The following is a 22363-nucleotide window of genomic DNA, read 5'->3' as shown; positions in this document are numbered from 1 at the left end:
AACAGGCACCCCTACTTTACTTTCTTTCCTCATGGGTCTTAGGATCTTGTTGTCATGCCACATCTTCTGTTATCCTCTCAGACTACTAACAATCAAACAACTCATTTTGTTGTATGAAAAACTGTAAAGAAGCCCTGTATGGAAATCCTTCCCACGTGCTGCTCCTCCTGCTCCTGATCTCTCAGATGAGCTCAGTTTCTGGGGGGCAGATATGGCCCAAGGAGAAGATGAGCAAGGCTAGTGATGCTCAGGAACTGCAGTGGGTTCTTGAGCATGAACTTGGAAATCTTGAAAGACCAGTAACTACAACAGAAGCTACAGAGCAGGGCAGCTGTCACACCATTAAGGCTCGCAAACCCAGAGAGGACAGTGCACTAGCAAGTTTTGTGAACAGCCATGCCAAAATCGTCCATTGTTGCAACTACAGGTGTTCGATTAGGAAGCTTTGATGAACTATGTGACTTTCTCTGTTTTCTTTCCCAAAGTATCCCTTTTGCCCCTGAGCAGGGCCTGGTATAGCTCCCTTGTCTGCTGGTGCCTGTGCCGAACTGGTCCGCAAGTCTGGGCTGTGGGCCGTGGAGACTCCATAAGCTCCTTCTATCTGTCTTCTTTGCCAGGATTTCTCAGGAAGTTGTCTCTAAACAAGGAATACTTCTAAGAGTCATAACTCATTTAGTATGATATGAGTTAGGAAATGAAAATGCATAAGTAGAAGGCAACAGGGAGACTGCAATAGGAGCCTAGTATTGTACTCTTACTAGTAATCTTCATCGTGACCCCACCTTGCCCGCACAACTGTAAGTTTCATGAAATCAGGTTGGAGCTCTTTTTATTGTGTTGCTTATTGCCTCATATATATTAGAAAATGTTGCATATAATGATTGATAAATAGATATATCACTGTATATATAGTTTTAACAGAATTGGCATCTGGTTGATAAAGTATGCTTCTAGTATACTGTTCTGGCTGTGGACATGACTGCCATGTCACTTAATAAAATTTAGCTATTCTTTATGCATTTTGAACATATCTATAATTTTTTTGGACACATTTTAACCAGCAATTTTTTATATCTTCTGTTTTTTTTTTCCTTAAAGATTTTCTCAGAGTTGTGTTTAATATGACTCCTACCTTTACTACTTAACCTTTGCTATTACACTGTAACCACCTTAACTTTTGCTTTGCCCCAAGGTTTTTTTCAAATGGAAAGATGTGAAAAATCCATAGACCAAAAGGAAAGACATTTCATCAGGCTCTTCACTTACCTGGTGTCATGCGGGAGTGAAAATGCAGAGCCCTAAGGAGCGTTCACTTCTCCCTATTACACAGAACACAGCGCACTGGAACGTGGAGCACGCCCATGTCATTAGCTCAGGTGAAACAGTGTACGTGGGGAGAGGAGCATGGCCCATTCAGGTTTCCTTTTGGTCTAAATTTTCAGGTTTCTTCACAGGACCTGATTCTCTCAGATGAAAATCTAATGCTTTATAGGAGAGTTCCAAGTTATCAACCAAGAGTGAAGGGTCAATTGAGATTCAAAGGGAGAGGAGTAAAGTGATGGATATTTGATCTGTGGAAGGACTGGAAAAGAAAGACGTGTGAACAGAGGAGGGGTCTTGGGATAAGGGAGCTCATTTCTTTTGAACATTGCAGTCAACACCCTGTGCTGTGCTTGTCATTCATGCGCAGTCATACTCTGAGTTCTCCAAACCCTCAGTTTCAATCATATAATAGACCTACAACTACATTTACTCTTAATATCTCTGCTTTAACCACCATTATCCATACAACCATTGTTCTCTTCTGCAAGTATGCGAGAATGCAAAATAGTACAATCACTTTGAACAAAACCTCAGTTTCTTTAACAAGAGACTGTAAAATGCACTAATTCAACTTACAGCTAATAATATGCAAAGCAAGTAAAAGTGAGGTTCTATTTCCACTAATGAAGATATACATTTCAACAAAATAGTCCCCTTAACCTGTAGATCAACATTATAAGCATTGTACAAATGTAAAACAAACAAACAAACAAACAGGGAGAAAAAAGGAAAACTAAACCTGAAGGCACAGAGAGTGAAGCAAGCAGTCAGAATCTACAGTGTAAAGGACACTTGGAGCAAAGGAACAGTATTGTTGGTGTTTCCTAGTTTTGATTTTTTTTTAAGACACACCTCAATTGGCAGAGATAGACAATTATAACTTTGCAACATACAGATTTATTGGATGAAAGAACAAGAATAATTTGGGGCTTCTGTGGCAGCTAGAAAGTGTTAGGAGAACATTTTTAAAAGGGAGATCTAGAGGGAGGAATCCCAAGTTGCACATAAAATTTCTGAAGTACACGTTTGAGATAGATGACAAGCAGCCCAATTAGGGCTAATGGGACTGATCACAGATATTAGTTCCTGCAAAATGCAGGGGAGAATTTGGGATTTGAGTTTAACCAGGTTAGTCTGCTGAAAAAAATAAACAAACAATAATATTCTTCAGAAAGATAGAATCCAGAGTCTCTACATCTCATTGACAATTCCCCTGAGGGTATTTTAGAGGGAATCTAAAATTATTCAACATATGAGAAAAGTAGAGGACCCATATTCAACAGAAAAGACAATCAATGGAGACCAACTCTGAAATAATCCAGATGTTGAATTTAGTAAACAAGAACTTCACAACAGCTGTTGTATCTGGCATGAAAGATGTAGAAGAAAATACACCTATAATAATCACCAAATAAGACATATCAGAAATCAAATACAAATAATTTTTGTTTTTAATTGAAATACTAAAACTGTAAGCTACAATCAAATCAAAAAAGAAATCCAGGGTTGGCTCATGAGAAATTCAGAATCATAAAAGAAAGACTAACTGAAATTTAAAGTAGATTAATAGATATTATCCAATATAAAAATAATTAACCAGTCCTCAAAAATCTGTAAAATATATCTAAGTAACAACATAGGCTTAAACCATAGACCAACTACTATAATACAACAATAATAAAATATATAGTAGCTGACTGAAATGAGAAACAGAAGGTAAAAATTAAATGTTCATTTTAATACATGCAGAAAAGTATCACTCAAAATCCAATACCTGGTCATCATAATAAGTTAGGAATATCAATCTCATAAAGAAAATGAGAAAGAGCCTACAGTTAACATCATATATAATGGACAAGTATTGAATATATTCTGTGTTTAACTGGGAACATTTCAAAAAACATATCAACATTCATTCCTTATATTCATCATCGAACTGTAGACCCTAGCATAAGAAATGAGGCAAGAAAAATAAGAAAAACAAATAAAAACACAAATACTGGAACAGTTGAAATAAAACAGTCTTTATTTATGGATAATATAAAAGTTTATGTAGAATATAAAAACAAACCCACAGGAACAAACTAAAATTAATGTGTGAATTAAACAAAGTTATAGTACTTAAAACCAATATTGAAAGGCAATTATAATTTATAAACTAGCAATTAAACTAGAAAATTAGATTTATACATTCCTATGAAATAATGCCCCAAAACAAACTACCCTGAGAAGATAAACAACACCTCACTTTCTACCCCAGGGTGACTAGATGTGTCACCTGGTCTGTGAGGGCTCATAGCATTAGGGGGCTTTGTGGAGTTGCTATACGTATGATACAAAAAACAGACCTGTAATTGGACATTATGGAAAAACTAGGAGTCAGGATCAATAGATTGCCCATCACAAATCTTGGACAAAACAGATGATCCTTGGAATTTAATATAATTAAATACGTATCATGTGTCTCTAGCCCAATAGGGTTCTCAGGTGCCCATGATTTAGAAACTTCTGATCGTCAATTTATGACAGCTCTAGACACCACTGCCAGCTCATTTCCCATGGATGACCCTGCAAGATGAAACAGGCTTATTCCCTGAAATTTTATTGAACCATCCACCTTAAAAATTGTATTTTGAACAAATATCTCCAAATTAATGGCCTAGAAGAATCCTAAGGGCCCAGAATCTTAAGTGGCCAAGTATCTGCAACTCAGGTGTTCAGAGGTGAAAGGGAAAAAGCCTATTCCTGATATTTACATCACAAGAAAACCCACACTTGATGCCCAATGAATGTTTCACTTGGAGTCCAAGATCTCTTCTCAAGACTTTTTCTGAGAAGTAAGGTAAATGGCCTTCAGCTGGGTCAATGGATGCTGTCTTATTTATTTATATTTGAAGATGTCTTAGTGTGATAAACTTTTCCTTTCTACTTGATAACTCAGGTCTTTTTTCAGTAAGTTGTTTCACATTTTGGACTAGAAGCCTGGACATTGCAGGGAACACAACCCGTGAATATCCTTGGAGAGACACCTGTTGTGTAATTCCACAGCATACAGGTTTCTCTTAATGAGTTATGGCTTCAGTCATTGTGGCAATAGGGTGACAGGAAAGCAGAGGTCAAAGGGACTATAAATAAGAATCAGTTTCCCCCACAGTCTATGAGAGAGGAATGTGTATCTGTGTGTGTGTTGAGAGAGACAGAGAGAGAGAAAGAGAGATGTACCTATTATCTAACTTTGAGTCTCTCTCCCACCACGGGTCTTCTCGAAATGGAAAACTGACGTTTCTTGTCAGACAGGGACTAGAGCAGACACTGGCCATATAGCCCATTATTTCTATTTCACTTCTCTAATAAGTAGGTTGGGAATAGTGGGGAATGTAATGCCACAGACACAGTGACAACACCATGTGCTGCAGGAACACTCACTCCCATGCTTTACTTACTGCTGAGGACACCTGCATCCCTCAGGCCCCTGGAAAGGGTGAGGCGGACCAGGGAAGGGAGACACTGGCCTACATGTGTCATTGCTGAGGGAGGCCATCCAGAGCTCCTGACCCTGCCGCTATCCCTGCAAGTCATACTGTTACCTAATAACTGGGACATGGAGAGATATCTGGGCACACAGAGAAAAGGCTTTCATTAGAAAAAAGAATTACTAAGGAAATAGAAAAGAATGTCAGATCAACTTTTATCTAGTAGTCATTTAGATAAAAAAAAGTATTCTAGTACTTCAAATAAAAGAGTAGGTAGGTACAACAAAAAATAAAACTTTATTTTAAAATAACAAATAATCACTAAATGCACAATAAGTATAGGTAACTATAGGCAAAATGTTATACAGTAGATTTGCAGAATGTATTCATCTTACAAAACTGAAACTTTAAACCTGTTGAACTTCAATGCCTTAAAAATTAAGTAGTGAGATCCCATATTACACAATTTTATACCAAAATAAAAAAGACAATGTGATTGATAGCAGATATTAAAGAGTAAATTCAAAAAGAATGTTTAAAGCAGTTATAATCTAGAATTGTACACTAGAAAACTATAAGATAAATTAAAATGATGTGGTTCCTTCATCATTATTTCAAATCATAACAAAGATATTAAATTTGATGGAGATTAATATTCATTTTTAACATTCACTATTTCAAATCACACAGAAAATTAATCAACACCAAATTGGACCACTGTTTATGTTCTGGGAAATGAGAAAGTTAGTGCAAAACTTTTTCAATTCCTTCAATATCCTTGTTATTCCTAGTATTTTTATTTCTGATGAGAAGCTAAATCCAAGTTAATTAAATTTAATTTAGAGCAGTGAGTAGCAATATCAATATGATTATGAAATTATATCTGGTTTCAAAATCAAGGCTCAACTGTGCAGTGTTCTCTCTACAACACGTCACCTGCAAGAGCAGCCTGGTTATTGTGTTCAACTTGGTATCAACCACTGTGAGCAGCTCTTGCTTCACTAATGGCTACATGCATTGAGCATGACAACGTCTCTTAGCACCTGACTTTCCCATGATGCTCCAGGCTCCTTCTGTAAATCAGCATCTCCTGGGTCTTCCCTCCTACCCCACATCTATGGGATTTGGTTCCTACCTTTTCCTGGGGAGTGATCAGCAGACAGGGCACTTGGACTGGAGAAACACAGGCCCAGTCTGTGTCCCAATCTTGGCGCCTCCACTCACTAGCTAGAGGACAGTCAAATATACCTCATAAATTTATAAATTCTTTAACTCCCTGATAAAGAATTCTTTCCTTTATGATATTAAAAAATAACTTAGAGTAAGATACTCCCTGTTTTTATATATGTACAATACGTATATATCAATGTGTTGTGTATGTATGTGTTTGTGTGTAAGTATCAATGTGCATGTACACATTTTTCACAGACAAGTACTTTCTTTTTTATTCCACTGGGACAAGTAATTTCTCCTCTACATCTTGAGGTGGGCTCTGTGCATAGCCTGTCCTCGTTTATACTGTGTTTTTCTAAGAGAGGTTTGTTCCTTTCCTATCCTGGGTAAATCAATCCCTCACCATAATTTGACACTGATTTTAAAAGTAAGGATGAGAAAAGTGCATGGGATGGTACATAGGATGTTACACTTGGGTGCTTCACCATCAGAAAAAGGCCTGAAGACCAAAAGGCTGCCCCTCAAAGAATAGCTGTCCCCAGACATGGCTCCCCCTGCTGGACAGACCTGGGACACACATACTTGTGCGTTTTCTGACCCATTCCCAAACGAGCGGCAGCAGGAGCGCTTACTGCTCCTCGGAAGGGCACAGACCTGTTGCCCAGGTCACCCCAGCCTATGCTTCTCAGCGACATGACAGCAAGTATGTACTACCGCTGTGCTGGACACGAACATAGGAGCTTTCCATTCAGTGGAGGTTAGTTTCACACAACAATCTTCAGAGTTAGGTGCAGCTTGAAGTTACAATTTGTATTTTATGAGAAGAAACAAAATTATTCATCGTTACACACCTTTTATGAGAAGAGGCAGGATCTGAATTCAAATAACCTGAACATAAAATTTTCATTCTAGGTACATACATTGCTTTTGTTTTCATTTTCTTTTTTATCAACTCTCGGAACAACAGCCTGCTGCTGTATGCTGGGCAACACACAGACATACACTCAGTAGCCCTTGGCGGGGTGGGGGTGACTGTGGATTGTCCTGAGATCATGGTTGGTGGAGACAGGCGTTCCATGCCTTTTAGATCAGGGATAAAGATAAAGATGGAGAAATGGGATGGCAGACCGTTATACCAATACTACTCTGTCTTTAGGAGAGATTAGATGCCTCTCACTGAGAATACAGAAAATGGTAAATGAGTAAATAAGCTTCCCTTCTAACCTAAATCAGAAACACTGCAAATCCCCAAAATGACTAAAAGCTCTGAAGAAGGGACACAGCAAGGCAGAGATGGCCTGAATGGAGCAGCTGGCTCAGGGGCAGGAGGTGGGCCCCAGGACAAGGGGGGCTACGCGGGAGTGGGGGAGGGAGGGGAGGGCTCAGGAGCCCGGCGGGCACAGAGTCATGGGACGCGGACAGTTCCAAGGATTGAAATATGGATAAACAGTCTGAGAAAAGCGACACTTAGAGAACTTATAGATGAGCGACCCTTGGTTTGTGACATTAAAAAATGAGACAGTGCCTGCTTCAAAGTCTATGAAAACCCCCACTCGACAGGGAGGAACAGCCATGGAAAGAATCAAGAGCTTGGGATCAGAGGTGGGAGAGTCCTCAAAGGCATTGTACTCAGACTCATTCTGTAAGCCTATAACCCAGTAGCCATTTCCCGGTCTGAATTTGGTGTAGACATTAGAATAATTTACATTTGGGTTAAAAACAAACCCAGAGCTTTTTTCTCTGTTGAAGTTACTTGGTTCACTGTATACCCCCAGGATCCAGGCAATCTTTCCAGACACATCAACTTCCCAGTAATATTTCCCTGAGAAGAAATTTTGGCTGCCTAAGACATCAAAAGCAGAAAAATTGCATGGATATACGTTGCTAAACATAGAGTATTTTTGAACTGTCACTTTTCTCCGATCTGAAGAAACGACAACATTCGAAAGAGTGTTGAGTGGATGCAGCATCAAGTCCACTGTAGGAAAAATAACACAGGTGAATTACACAGGGCAGGTGTGTCTTGTGACACTGTGGTGAGGAATATTGGGATTGACTGGGAGGAACATGAGGGAACGGGTCAGTGATGGATAGCTCACTTTAGAACTGTTGTTGGTATGCACATGTGGGAGGAAAACACGGTACTAAGATTATGGCACTTAATAATACCAGAACTTCTGAAAAGAGGTCAGAACATGGTGATTTGAAGAACTTGTGACTACTTACCCCAGTAGCTTTGGACTTCTGTCAGCTCTGAAATGACAAAAGTTTCAATGATGTTGTTAGAGCAAAGGTGGAAACACTGTACCTGTCTTTCTCTCGAGTGGGAACAGAAAAGGGGAGTCCTTTGAGGCTGTCAACGGGAGAAAGAGAGGACACCTGGCCTTTCCATCTGAGATATGTTGGCATCTTCAGCAAAGGGCTTTTGTCGCTTCCTGTCAGGACTACTTCTCTTTCATCTCTTGTGGAAGTAACATCCACTCCCCCATTTTGCTCTGACACTAGGAGAATCCCACACCCACACCTTCCCATGGGCTCCCTTCACCTTTAACATTTTTCAGCATCCCACTGAGATCTGGAACTCGGAATGTACTCTTCAGTTTCTTGGGAAAAATTTTTGGCTTCTTCAAGGTGTAGATCTTGCTTCTAGAGAAGAAAAAAATTGATTGCCTACAGTTCTCACTTTGTGTCTCTCCAAGACCAGTGTCTCCCTCACCTTTCCCTCCATGGTGCCTCCTCGCTCAACTCCGCTTCCTTCAAGAGCCTGAGGGAGGGCGAGGTGAGACCCCTGACACTGCAGCCAGAAAAAATGTCTTCATGTCTACCTTTCCATTTAGCCTGTGAGTGACCTTGGGAAGGGCTTCTTCTCATGAAGCCCATATAGTCCTTCTAAAACGAATATTTAGTTCTCTTACATTCTTACATAATCATTACATAATAAGAATGAATTCTCTATTCTCTATTTTTTAAAAACAAATAGTATTAGATGAAATAATGGTATCTTCAAAAGGTCTTTGGTGTTTAAAAAAATATTGGTGGAAGAAGCAGCTTTGTCAGTGGTTCTTCTAGGACAAGGCCAGAAATATGGGTTCTCTGGCAGTTGGTTAGTGGAGAGGCTCTAGAACTCCGCTCCTGAGAGTTACAGGCTATCAGGTGTGGGGCTCCTTCATCTAAAGCCTAAAGGCCTCCTAAGCCTGTTATCTCAGTGTAGATGCTGAGAATGATATATAAGGTCACATTCTCTGGGGAAACGTTACGAATATTTGGGTAAGGAGAAGCGATGACATCCAGATTAATAACGATCTGAATCTCATGTACTGGTCTTGTCAAGTAGGTAGGGAACTTTAGACAAATAAAACTGTTTTTTCCCTATAAGATGCTAAAGTGTTTAAGCCAAAAGAGGTTAATTATTGCACTAGGACTAAAGTCGTTTTTCCCCAAGACTTGAGTTATTTATTTATCTACCGCAACCGAAGAAAAGACTTTGCAAAACTCCTCGCAGAAAATTTGGGAGCCTGGCAGAGAAAGAGGACAAGGTCCTCCCTGTGACAAGACAGGCACCTGTGAAGTACTGAAATGAACGCTGGGGCAGAGACTGAGGTCTGACTCAAATGGGTGAAGCCGTTGAGTTCTGACGCTGCAGCCCCTGCTTCCAATGCTTCTGTTCACACAGACTCTGTGTCTGTGGTGGGAACCTCCCACCATGCGTGTTCCCTCCCACTAAAAAGTTTCACCTGTCATCAGCAGTTTGAAACCATGTAATACCCAAATTTTTAAAAAGTATGTGATTTTAAAAAGTTACCTAATTTTTTAAAGTTATGACTGATTCAAGAGTACTCTTTACACTTATAATTCTGTCATCACACACAAAAAAGACCATGCCTGGTCTTGCACACATACCTTGTTATGACGTTAATCATGTCCTGGGGAGGAGAGAGAATATATCAGCCAAGTGTAAGGTTTCTAGATTTAGAAATTTAAATTTAGTTAAAATTTAATCATGTATAAATTCCAAATATGTCTTAGTACAGTTATGACCTCTGCAACAATTATGATACTCTTCTGCTAATTATGATGTGCCATTTATCTGAAATTCAACTTTTCCTACACGTTTCTTATTTCATCTGGCAAATCTTGAAGGAGTGATAAGCCCTCCTACCTAACGAAGTTTTACCCACCTTCCTCCTCACACTCGTAGAACCCCTTGATATGCTGTGAATAAAAACATAGAATAAATGGGACAAACTGCAGAGATAAGACCCAGACCAATCATCCCAGAGGACTCATGCGAAGATACTAGAAAGATACTTCAAGGTTCTGGGGCTGTAATTCATTTAAAGGAAGAGTCAGCCTACAATTTTTAATATACATTCATGAGAAGACCCCCTTAATTCATTATGTTTTTATTTATTCTAGAGGCAAATAAAGGTAAAACCTTCTATTCGTCAGACATCATTCCAAGTTCTGGGGAATCAAAAATGATTAATTAATAATTACAATCCTCAGGAAGTATATTTTCTTTTTTTCTGCAGGGACAAGCAAAGTAGCCCCCCAAACAAATGTTTCTCTGGCCTCCCTCTACTTTTCTATATACCCCCTATGCACAACCTGAGGGGAATCTCATCAATTTTTAAATATGAAACAGACCACAGAAATCAGCAGCAGAAAAGTCTAAAATGTAATTGTCTGTTTTCCAATCGTTTACATTCCATTGCCCAGATCGCTATCGTCTCCATCGCTGTCTTAAAAGGTATATCTTACCCTAAATTTTAATATGGTATTAAGCCAGTTTGGTCTATACCGTCAGCTTCTTTTAGCCACCTTCTTTTCCCCATTTTAAAATTACTGGCCTGATTCTTTGAATGGAAAAACACCAATATATTTGGTTTCCCCCTCTTTAGTCTAAATCCTTTACAAACAAAACTTGGCTGTACATCCTCAAAAAATTTTACTCTCTGTGTTAGGTCTGCTCTTGTTATTGTATATGACAAAAAAAATAATAAAACCAGCTAAAACTGGCTTAAATATAAATTAAAAAAGAGAAACTCAGGAAGCAGGTATAACTTTTGTAATAGCTAGATTTTTAGGAAAAATCTGGTCATCAGGGTCTGTTTTTTCTTCTTGAAGTCTTATTTTCTACTTGCTATATGAATTATCTTTCCATATTCTATATGGTGTCAACATGAATATCCTGGTTTAAATGATAATTCATATACATTAGCAGACAAGAGAATTTCCCTTTCTAGACATAACCCTAAAATTCTAAGGCATACAAATCATTGCCCTGAATTGGTTCAAGTACATAACTGCAAATAATTACTGTATCATTGGTAAACCTATAAGAATTGAATATGCTGATTTCCCTAGAATTAAGAGACATATACATCCCTAATGCTACTGATTTTGTCAATCCTAATAAACTTCATGGAATGAGAGTAGAGATGGTTCTTCAAAGGGTAATCAAGAGATGGTTAACAAAAAAAAAAAGTAATTGATTGAGGTTGGATAGGTAACTGTCCTATACTGTCTATCCGTTAGCTGACTGTCCTCTCCTCACCCTATATAAATCCCTCAAGGCTTTTAATAAAAATTAACAAGATATACAAAAATTCTCATAGAAAATTTAATGAACCTAGTACAGAGTTTCTCACCTTTGACACTACTAGTATTCTAGTCCTGATAGTTGCTTTCAATGGTGCCTGTCTTGTGCTTTGCAGCTGAATTAGCAGCATTTCTGGCTTCTACCGACTAGATGGCAGTGAAATCCTCCAAATGACTCCTGCTGCAGCAGTGCTTAAATGGTCTCCAGAGAAAAGTGACTTCACATAGAATTGTTTTGCAATAGAATTGAATAGGATTGTCCAACCCAATTTGAACATATTTTATGAAGCCATAGTAATCAAAAGCTTAGGGTGTCAGTGCAAAGATAAATAGAGATATTTATGTAGGAGAGTGATAATCCAGAAATACATCCTTATATTTAAAGCAAATTGATTTTTGGCAAAAGTGCCAAAGTAATTCAGTGGAGAAGGGAGGGTCTTTTCAACAAATGTTGAACTGAATTTGTTCTGGTTTCAACATCATGGATGGAATTTGAGGATATTATGGTAAATGAAATAATCCTGTTGGTGAAAGACAAATACCATATGATTTCACTTATAAGAGGAATCTAATGAGCAAGGTAAACTAATAAGCAAAATAGAACCAGAGGCACAGAAACTTGGAACAGACTGACAGAGGCCAAAGGGGAGGGAGAAGAGAGATAATGGTGGAAAGAAGGGAAGCGACTAGTCAAAACCATGTATGAATGACCCATGGACGTGGGCAATGGTGTGGAGATTGACTGTGGGAGCGGGGGCCCGGGGCTGAGTGGGCTTGGCAAAGGGGGGCAAAGGGGGAAAATTGGGACAACTGCAATAGAATAACAATAAAAAATAAATAAAAACAAAAAATCTCAATATATTTATAAATGCAATATATTCAAATAGCATATTAACAATGGATAGGTTTTATATGCAATTTATACCTTAACAAATGTGTTTTTTTTAAGGCACAAGTAAGATTTAGCAGATAGAAATTGATTAGTCCCATATTGTAACCAAAGTTAAGAAATCCTTGTTCAGCTAGCAAAGGAGAAGGACAAGAAATCAAGCAGAGAAAATCTGAAATTTCCTAAGAGTCTCCATACATTTCACAGCTTAAGATCACAACCATGCAGTTAATTTCACTTAAAAAATTAAACATTCATATTAACAAGTCTCTAGAGGTTTCCCCCAGTCTTTCCCTAGCCAGTGCAAACACACACACCCACACATATTAGCATATTCATATGTGCTCACTCCTCAACCAGGTATTAATCTATCATTACACCTGCCACTCCTTAAAACAACAACAAAATCAAACATAGAGATGTGAGTTGTTTGACTAAGCTCAGTTAAGAAATGCCTTACAAATTCTAGCTCACAGATAAAGAAGATGATACTCTTTGCTCAAATTTTTGCACAGCCCTTTATAAATAATGATGGGCTTTCCCTTGCCATTTCTGTATTGAATTTCCTGATGACCCTTCAAATGAATGACAGAGAAGGAGCACTGAGGGGTCAATGGAACCTTTTAATGGGAAAGAAGGTGCAGGGACTCAGAAGGTAAAGAAACTTAATCTCTGTGTTTCCTCCGAATTTCGTATGTGGGAGCTCTATTCCAAGTCTTACCTGCAGCATCTCTGGAGAGGATTCACACATATGACGCTGGAGATCTGAGACGAGCTCACTCAGGTACTGCCTCTGCTGGACCACCTGGTCTATAGCCACTGTTAAGTCACCCAGCACATTCTCTTCATCTTCCTCGAGCTTTTGCAGCTCCCTCTGCTCCTCTCTGTCCAGGATGCCTCTCATTTCCTCAAACCCCTGCAGAATCCTCTCTCTCTCTGTCTGCATACGGTTCTTTGAGGATGAGAAGAGAAAGAGGCAGTCAGTCTTTCATGAGCCTTGGGAACTAAGACAAGAAATATTTTCTTCAGGCACTTAGGAGGGAAAAGGGAAAAAGCAATTTCTGGGAAAAACCATTTTTCCTACTATATTCCCTTAGGCTCCTCCATGAGTAATTCATTCGAGTCTTCTTCCTCAAGGCCCACCAGCAGACACAACGTGCTGCCTGGATGAAGCTTGGGTTGTACACACCTGTCTTGGGCAATCCTGCCACACTGTATATGAAATTCCCACCCAAATATGCAAAAACAGGAATCCAGGGCCTTTCATAAGGTGTTTTCTGAAAGTATCAGAGCCTCATACTTGATGACGGAAATGGGTCATGGGATTCATGAATAATTTTTACATTGCTTCCCTCTATGTCTTTTCCTCCAAAACAGCTGCTTTCACTTCTAACATGTCTACTCTGAAGCCCCCAACACTCTATAGGGAAGGAAGTGAGTGAGGAGTAATCAAATGTCTTCTGGGCTCATTCATTGTGAGGTACCAAGGAGGAAGGGGCCTCCCTGTGAATAGACCAAGGTGCTGCCCACTTCCCTGCCTTAGAACTCCGACAGGAATAATGTCTTCCTACCACCCAAGTAGCTTTCTCTTCATTGATGTCAGCTTCCAACTGCTCAGCTTCCTGCTGCTCAGGGGTCAGCTTATTCAGAGCTTCCTGGATCTTCTCCTGTAAGAAAGAAATCAACAAAGTCAAGCTACAAGCTTTCTCAGTACATGGATTAAGGATAAATGAAGAAGAATCAGGCTCACCTCAGAATAGAGTAAGTTTCAGAAACAAAACTGACTATTAGAACTAAGAATATAGACAGAAATCTGAGGAGGCAAATGTATCCTTTATCCCTGGATCATGCAAGTTACACCCCCTCTATCAAGAGTAACACGTATCTCTCTTTTCCTAGAGGAATACCTAATCCTGCATTAAGTAAAGTCCTTTCCTCTCATGAACCCTTTTCTCTCATCTAAACAAACAGTCAACATTCCTAAAAATCCTGTCTGTTTACAGGGGCAATCAGAACTTATCTTGGGAAGCAACTCTCAGTCATATACTTCTTTGCTAAAGGTGTGTAGTCTACACTTACTCTTGAAGAAAATGAAAGAATGCACAGAAATGCTCTTCATGCTTCAGAAGCTGAGTGAAGGGTATGAGAAGAGAATGCAAGGCTCAGTTCTATGATGACGAGGGGAATGGATAGGATTAAAAAGAGAAGATTTCGCTTCAGATGCCATTCTGTGCAATGTTTCCCCACCCTGGGGCTTACCTGGCATTCTTTGACCACCTCCTCTCTGGGGGACATTTGGTGACCTTGGTGCTCCTGGTCACAAAGACTGCTAACAGCCTCCTCCTCATTCTCACAGAAGATAGATTTATTTTCCCCATGGTCCTCATCAAAGTCATTATTCTGCAACAGGTGTGAACTCATATTGATGTTTCTGAATTTCTCCACCGTGTCCGCCAGCTCCCAATTAAACAGGAGTTTCCAAGGCTGGTATCTACTCTGGCAAACCGGACAGCAGCATTCCAATCCTACGGGGCTCCCTGATTCACTGTTTGCAGTGATGCAGGCTGCGCAGAAGCTGTGGCCACAGTCCAAGCTCATGGGCTCTCTGAGGAGCTCCCGGCAGATGGGGCAGGTCACCTCCTGAATGCTCACTTGTGATGAAAAATCCATGGCCAAGCTCCCCTGGCTTCCCGTCCTGACTCTGGAGGCTCTTCTTTCTCACAAACTCCTGAGGGGCTGGTAATACAGAGGGGGCAGGATAAGAATGGCAGAAAAAGAAAGGACACTGATGTGCAGATTTTTAGAACAGGACAAAACATTAATACCCAGGAAAGGAAAAGAGAGGGAGAGAAGGTAGGTCAGTGACAGAATGAAAAGGGTTCTTCCTAATGCTTTCAAACGCTTCACTCTTATTTCATGTCACGTGACACATTTCATCTCATCCAGGCAATGACTCATTGATATTTTCTCTTTTTCTACTGGATAGAAGGATAAATTGAGGCCCTTCCTGCCAAGAGCTTTGTGCTGCCCATCATTAGTCTTATCTACTTTCCCCTTCCCCAAACACATCCAACATGTTAAATACTCTAACCTTACTGCAGCCTGCTAGGTTCTGATACTTGCTCTTCTCCCTGTGTGGAATGATCCTACCCTTGTCATTTGCATGACTTATTTTATTTTAACACTTTCATGGAGTTATATTTATATCACATTATTTTTTAAGAGTACCACAATTTCTAGTAAATTTATGGAATGGTATAATTATCACCAGCTTCCAATTTTAGAGCCATTTATTTCTTGAAAACAAAGCTAATGCCATTAGCAGTCATCCCTATTCTGACCCCGAGCCTCAGACTACCATTAATTTCCCTATTTTTTAAAGATTCTTTTTATTTATTTTTAGAGAGAGGGGAAGGGAAGGAGAAAGAGAGAGGGAGAAACATCATTGTGTAGTTGCCTCTGACATGCCTTCTAGCTGGGGACCTGGCCCACAACCCAGCCATGTGACCTGGCTGGGAAGCAATCCTTTAGTTCACAGGTTGGCATTCAATCCACTAGGCCACACAAGCCAGGGCTCCCTTGTGTTTTCATAGATTTACCTTTACTGATAAATTCATAACAGTGGAATGATACAGTCTCTTGAGTCAGAATCCTTCCATTTTGCATGCTGTCATTGGGAGGCATCTCTCCTGCCTTTCTCTCCCATGTAACAAACATAATCTTCATATTAAGAGCACAAAAACCACTGCTGTCAGAGATTTTGAACTTGTCTGTCTCTGCATGAAATTACCTTCTCCCTGAGGTCACCATATGTTGGGAAACATCCTGTCTAGCTTCAGGAACTGTACCTCCACTAACAGGCAAGAGGGCCCCAAGGCTGGAGCTAAGCAAGGGGGCCTTGGGAAAACAGGCTACTAGAGAGACAAAACCTGTCTCCCCGGCAGGGGCACAGCCCTTGCCTCCCTCACCTCACCCTGCTTGGCCCTAGAGGATGGCCAGTTAGTCAATGACGGGTAAGACCACTTGATGGAAGGGGCAACCTAAGACAGGCACAGCCACATGGTCATCAGGGAAAAACTTGGGAGACACATAGAAAGGGCAAAAAGACTCTCACCCTTTGGCTTTGATATGGCCGGTGTCCTCATTCTATTTGAAAGAAGTCTCCTTATTTCTTGGCTGCTTTGCCCTCCCCACTCCTGGCTCAGGTTTGAAACAATACTGGAGACAGCCCTAAACTGGATTGGGTGGTTCCCCAGGGAAATCGAGCCTAAAAGTAAATTCCTTGAAGCATGCTTTGCTTTTTCCTCAAAAGCTATGATAACCAGCTCATACTGGGAAGAAAATTTACATTATTCACAGACTCTGACCCTAAACCCTTTGGTGCCCTTATGTTTATGTTCTCATGGTTACTCTTCTCATCTTGGACTCATGTAAATGGACCCATGTAAATCAATGTTCCTGCCATTTGTTTTCCTCAACACCATCTATTCTATGTGAACATTAACATGATGATGTAATGAGATCACCTGTATATTCCTATTACCTAGTCCCATTGATAACCCTTTCAATAAGCCTTTGGACAAAGGGGGCTTGGGGACTCCTCCATTGGAAGGAAGTTCCATCTCCCTCTTCTGGCAGACAGAAAAGTGTCTGGAAAACTCACTTTATTTCTCCAATCTGTGGTGACCCTGGGATGGGCTCTGTGTGATTCAGAGCCCAGCTCCCACCCTCAGCTGGCGCCCAAACAGGGACCTGAAGAGTCCACCTCACTCATGAGTTCTTACATTAATTCAGTCTCCATCTCTCGTGACCTCTTATCAGAAGGGCCTGCTCCAGTGTATCTATAGCAAAACTGCCAATACGTCACTCATACATTTGCTGTATTTTTCTCATTTTACTTCATAACATATAACATCTTTCTTTAACTGTTTCCTTTTTCTTCTTAAAAACAAATTCATGCATCAATTGGGCACCACTTTGTCCACTGCTGTGTCCTCAGTGCCTAGAAGAGGGCATCACACAGGAACACAAGGTTTGATGAACACAGAAAACTAGACGCTCCCTATCTCTCCATGGAAGGTTAGAATTTTTTAATCAGCTTTCACCTTTATCCCATTATGATCAGTTCTCCTATACCCGAGAATTGTTTCCTTGCCAACACACCTGTCCCACACAGAGCGTCCCCATGCCCTCCAACTTGTTCCCCAGAGAAACCTACAGAGGCAGCAAAGACCACAACAGAGACCTCATTTTATTACTAACAATTTTGAAACCAGCTGTAATTTAGAAATTACAACTGACCTATTTATTTCTTATATGAAGTTTCTGAAAAATCAGTAATCCCTTCTTGGATTAAGGATTACATGAAATAGTCACAAAATCAACATTGGAATATACAAGTAGAGTATAGGGAATATAGCTGATAATATGGTAATAACTATGTATGGTGCTGGTGGGTACTTGAAATATCAGTAGGGGAGGGATCGCTCTGTAAAATATATGATTGTCTAAACAAAATGCTGTAAATCTGAAATTAATAGAGAATTATATTGATGATCAACTGTAATTAAAAACCAATTTAAAACAAAATAAGAAAAAATGAATTTAAAAATAAAAAAGAATATTCTTTAGATGTGTAAATAAAATAAATAACTTACAGAGTTCAAGGTCATTCTTTTAAAATAGGTAGAGCTGTAAGGAAACATACCATCATCAATAATCCCATTCAGTGATCTCTCCACTACTGCACAGATCAAATAGAGGTAGAGGTTGCAAGAAATAGATAGATACCCAATGCAATGAGACTGTAGAAACAGAGAGAACAAAACCATCTGGGTAGTTCTGGGAAGACTTGTGTTTGTAGATTTTGGGCCTATACTTTGGCCTGGACATAAGGCAATGTGTCAATAGGCACATAAATATGTGTGTTTTAGGGAGGTAGAGGTGTGTTCACATACTCAGGATATACATGTGACAGAGATCTGAGAGACATAAATTCAATGAGGCATCTGTCAGTCATCAGAGAGAAGACTCAATATGTAGGGAGGCCGTATCCAGTAGAAATAAACTCTGTCTTGTTCCAAAGAAATTAAAGGTTATTATGAGTTGTGTCCTTCCAGAAGATGTTTAAATCTATCCACAGAACGTTGGAATGTACCTTTGTATGGAGATTGTGTCTTTTCAGGTGATTGTGTTAAAATGAAATCATGAGGATATGTGTTAATCCAACATGACTGTAATTTTATAAAAAGGAGAAATTTCTATACTGCAGGCATGGAGAATGCCTGGTGAAGATAACAGCAGAAAGAAGGGTGATTCAACTGTATGAGAAGGAATGCCGGTGAGTGCAAGCCAACTATCAGGAGTGGACCCAGCAGAGAGGCGTGGAACTGCTGCTTCCCTCACAGCTCTGAGAGGACCCGGCCCTGCCAACATCACTGATGTTTTATTTCTAGCCTCCAGAACTGTGAGAACAAATTTCAGTTAAGCCACCTAGTTTACAGTACTTTTGTAAGACAGCCCTAGAAAACTGACACACGTATTTGTTTTTCTTTTCTTCATTCACTGTATTCTATCATTGAAGAAGCATTATATCATTGAAACCCTTCCACTTAGGACAGATAGACAGACAGAAACAGAATGTACTCTTGCTTTTTGAGATGGTACAATGTATGAGTTTTTACAGAGTAAGGTAAGGGCCAACTAGGGTCCCAGTTTTCTTATCTCACTATATTCTAATGTCCACACAGAGGCTTTCTGCACCTGTGCAGTTCAGACAAAAAAAAAGTGAAAGTGTCTCTACAATGTTGCAAAAGGCTTCTGAAGGGTTTAGCCAACACCCTTGAAACCTCTCCTGCACCCTGATTCACCAACTACCCCCAAGAAGGTGAACGTGTTCTTGGCATCCAGACACCTGGCCACATAAGAAACATTGCAGCTCCCCTCTATTCCTCTATATTAATAGTCTTTTCTACCCCACCTCCTTCAAGGTCAGGGTTTATCAGCACCACATTAATGAACCTCCCCACAATGCTCTACCTCAGGTCAATTTGTTTCCAAGAAGTCATTTGGTAACTGAGGTCGTCTTCAGAAAGCTACTCCTAGTCTCATCCTTTTCTCTCACAGTCAGTTCATCAGAAAACCCTGCAGTACTGTCTTCAAATTAGGTCCCAACCAACTCAGTCTTTTACCTGGAACCAGAGATGGTTTCCCACTAGTCTTCCTGATCCTGTTGAGGCAGGAGACAGTCAGGAAGGAGGAAAGTCCAGAGGTGCCCCAGGAGATAAAGAACATGAATAAAGAGCGGAGACCCTGTCCTAAGTCTGGTAGTTTCTGCATCTGGAGAAGCACTGAATCTTAGTTAATCAGGACTGCACCTGGGCAGAAGATGCTACCTGACCCCTACTTCATTATAATGAATTAGCATTGTGGGACCCTCTTCCCAGTAGCCAATCAAGGAAAGGAAGGCCTACCCTAAGGAATAAAAGTCCTCTAGCCCCGGAGTTCGACCCTTTTTTTCTTGCCCTGCTCCTGCTGCTGCCGCCGCTGCTGCCGCCGCCGCTGCTGCTGTTAGGCCCTTCTCCTTTCTTCTCTGCTCCACTCTGCTCAGAGTTGGCCTGCTTCCATATTCTGTGTGGCTTAATAAATCTGCTTTTTCTCGCTTTCTGATATAAACTCTGCGTGTTCGGTTCAATTTTTTTGTCCGCGATCACCAAGAACCTGGTTACCTGTGCCCACCTGTGACACTGTCACTGGTCTCTTTACAGTCTTCTGTTGTCACTGTTCACCATCAGCCAAAGTGATACTTTAAAGTATATATTAACAGTGTGACTCCTGTTCAGATGCACATCATCAGTGAGTTGATCTTATTATGGTTCAGTCCAATTACACATCTCTCCCTGCTGCCTCACACTCTTAACCCGCCTTCCCCGCAACCCACACTGGCTGCATTTATGTTCCTTAATCAGTACAAAAAACATCATTTCCTTGAAGACTCTAATCAAAATCATCTTCTCACACAGAGAACTAATCTGAATTTTATTTAAAATTTCAATGCCCTTGACGAGGGCACAATAGATGCCATGCCCTGTTGTAGCCCATTTGGTTTATTACTGTCTGTTTTACATTTATAACACAGAAATTTTTTTCTTGTGTTATACCTCCTCACTCTATCACAAAATGTAATTTCTATAAGTACATAATATTTGTTGTACATTCAATAGAAATAAATAGAAGTAAACCAGAGCTGTATGTATTTGTTCTTTTCACTTTAATAAAAATTTCAAAATTTATAGTAATTTAATTTCCCCTGTTGGCAACCTGTAATAATCCCTAAGAATTCAATTAATATACACCAGATATGAGCCTTGTCCACATTAGACACAGACTCATGTTCTCTGAGAAGAAGGAAGCAAGGAAAGTACATTTTGCATTAAAATATATGTCACAGAGAGATCAAAGGAAAAGTAGCACAGGATGAAATTAAGATGGAGCTCTTTCTGAAAAATCCCCAACTCCTTTTTTTTTTTCAGCGCCAAGCTAGGGAAATGTTAAGTAACGGGTTAATGTAATAAACAATGGAAGGGTATGTCTAAGATGACGCAGAATGTGTTTTGAAGCAGAAGAGGACACTGTAAACTGAGGTCAGAGTAAGCCGTGGAATTCAGGGGTTCTTCTCCCAGACCCCCAAAGAGAAAAGCAGGCTTGCAAAGGGCTGCTCATTTATCAGGAAGGTTGTGCACAGCTGCCAGAAGTTACCAAGACAAAAGTAAAAGGATCAGGGTCTAGGGAAGGGGCGGCAAGGGCCATGTCTGGTCTCAAGGGTGGCAAGAAAAAGCCCCTGAAGCAGCCCAAGATGCAGGCCAAGAAGATGGACTAGGAAAACAAGGAACTCAAACAGAATCAAAAAGGGGAGCAGAAGAAACTTGAGTTGCTGAAAGCAAAGGCCATGGGGAAGGGCCCCCCAGGACACAGGTGATACCAAGAAATCTGGCCAGAAGTGAGCTGTTTCCTGTGCCTGGGGAAATGGTGATCCTTAATTCCAGTCCCATTTTAACATCTGAGTACCTTTCATAACACCTGCTGCCACTTAGAGCTAGAATGAATCGTCTTGGAACTCACTGTATATTTAAGAATACATTTTTGTAAAAGATGACAGTAATTTAACAAAAGAGTAAAAGGATCCGCTTCAAGAGGCTCTCGCTCATCCCTGGCAGGGCCCCTAAACTTGCCCCACCAGATGCTCCCGGGGAAGGGCTCTGATTTCTTCTGGCCCCCACCAGGAGCTTGGGCTTCAGGAAGAGGGAGAAGAAGGCTCCACCTCACAGGTTTCAGTGGGGAAAAGGAGGAAGGGATCATCTGCCTGGGAAACAACAAAGGGTCTGAGGATTCTGGCTCACCTTGGCAAGGAAGAAAGTCAAAACCGGAGAAGAGGAAGATGAGAGTAACTCAGCCTGGAGATATAATGGTCCCTCCAAGAAACAAGTATGACTCTTTGCTCTTTCAAACCTCCCTTCTTTAAAGGTGCTCTTTCCCCAGGCCCAATGTTCCTCTTTTCTGCCACCTCAGCAGGGACAGCCATAACCAGAGCAGCTGCAGAACCACATTTTAAGTCACCAATCACATTCGGTCTCTTCCCACAAAGCCTCCTTTCCTTCGTCCTCAGAAACTGCCCCACTTACCTACAGGAGAAGTGCAGGAGAATTGAACCAGTGGAGAAGGTCAGCTGCAGGCCTGCTCAACATTTACTCAACAAGCCAGGGACCAGCTCTCCACAGAGGAGTTCCCACCAGGAAAGGAGTGAGAAATGAAACTGAAATGCAAAGGATAGGAAATGAAACAAAGGAAGGAGAACAGAAACTTAAGAACATTGCCATCTAGTGGGACACTTGGAGAAGTTAATGCC

The 22363-nt window shown here is 40.5% G+C and overlaps 1 protein-coding gene across 2 annotated transcripts; it reads right to left on the bottom strand.

Annotated features, from left to right (window-relative positions):
* Positions 1-7165: 7165 nt before the first annotated feature.
* Positions 7166-22247, bottom strand: LOC129076507 (E3 ubiquitin-protein ligase TRIM22-like). 2 transcript variants are annotated; one of them, XM_054580665.1, is made up of 8 exons: positions 22140-22247; positions 14719-15195; positions 14031-14126; positions 13181-13411; positions 9870-9892; positions 8515-8615; positions 8196-8222; positions 7166-7947 (listed from the first exon to the last, which is right to left on the bottom strand). In XM_054580665.1, the coding sequence occupies exons 2-8, from the start codon at positions 15127-15129 to the stop codon at positions 7352-7354; spliced, it is 1485 nt and encodes a 494-aa protein (XP_054436640.1). In that variant the 5' UTR covers positions 15130-15195; positions 22140-22247; the 3' UTR covers positions 7166-7351. The 2 variants fall into 2 exon arrangements, with proteins under 2 accessions (XP_054436640.1, XP_054436639.1); XM_054580664.1 differs by lacking the exon at positions 22140-22247 and having other exon boundaries at positions 14719-15258.
* Positions 22248-22363: the final 116 nt, after the last annotated feature.

The sequence above is a fragment of the Pteronotus mesoamericanus genome, unplaced genomic scaffold (genome assembly GCF_021234165.1).
Source record: "Pteronotus mesoamericanus isolate MK-2021 breed Mesoamerican mustached bat unplaced genomic scaffold, CSHL_Meso_final contig_591, whole genome shotgun sequence".
Taxonomy (NCBI): domain Eukaryota; kingdom Metazoa; phylum Chordata; class Mammalia; order Chiroptera; family Mormoopidae; genus Pteronotus; species Pteronotus mesoamericanus.
The sequence above is the reverse complement of the archived record's forward strand: the minus strand, read 5'-3'. Positions and strand labels throughout refer to the sequence as shown.

What these genes read in the sequence shown, in the direction of transcription:
- LOC129076507 (XM_054580665.1), bottom strand. Translation starts at nt 15,129, where the DNA reads ATGGATTTTTCATCACAAGTGAGCATTCAGGAGGTGACCTGCCCCATC. An exon ending in AGGTGGTCAAAGAATGCCAG is followed by an intron (nt 14,127 to 14,718) that starts GTAAGCCCCAGG and finishes TCTTTCTTACAG; the next exon opens with GAGAAGATCCAGGAAGCTCT. An exon ending in ATGATTAACGTCATAACAAG is followed by an intron (nt 8,616 to 9,869) that starts GTATGTGTGCAA and finishes TTTCTTCTCTAG; the next exon opens with AAGCAAGATCTACACCTTGA.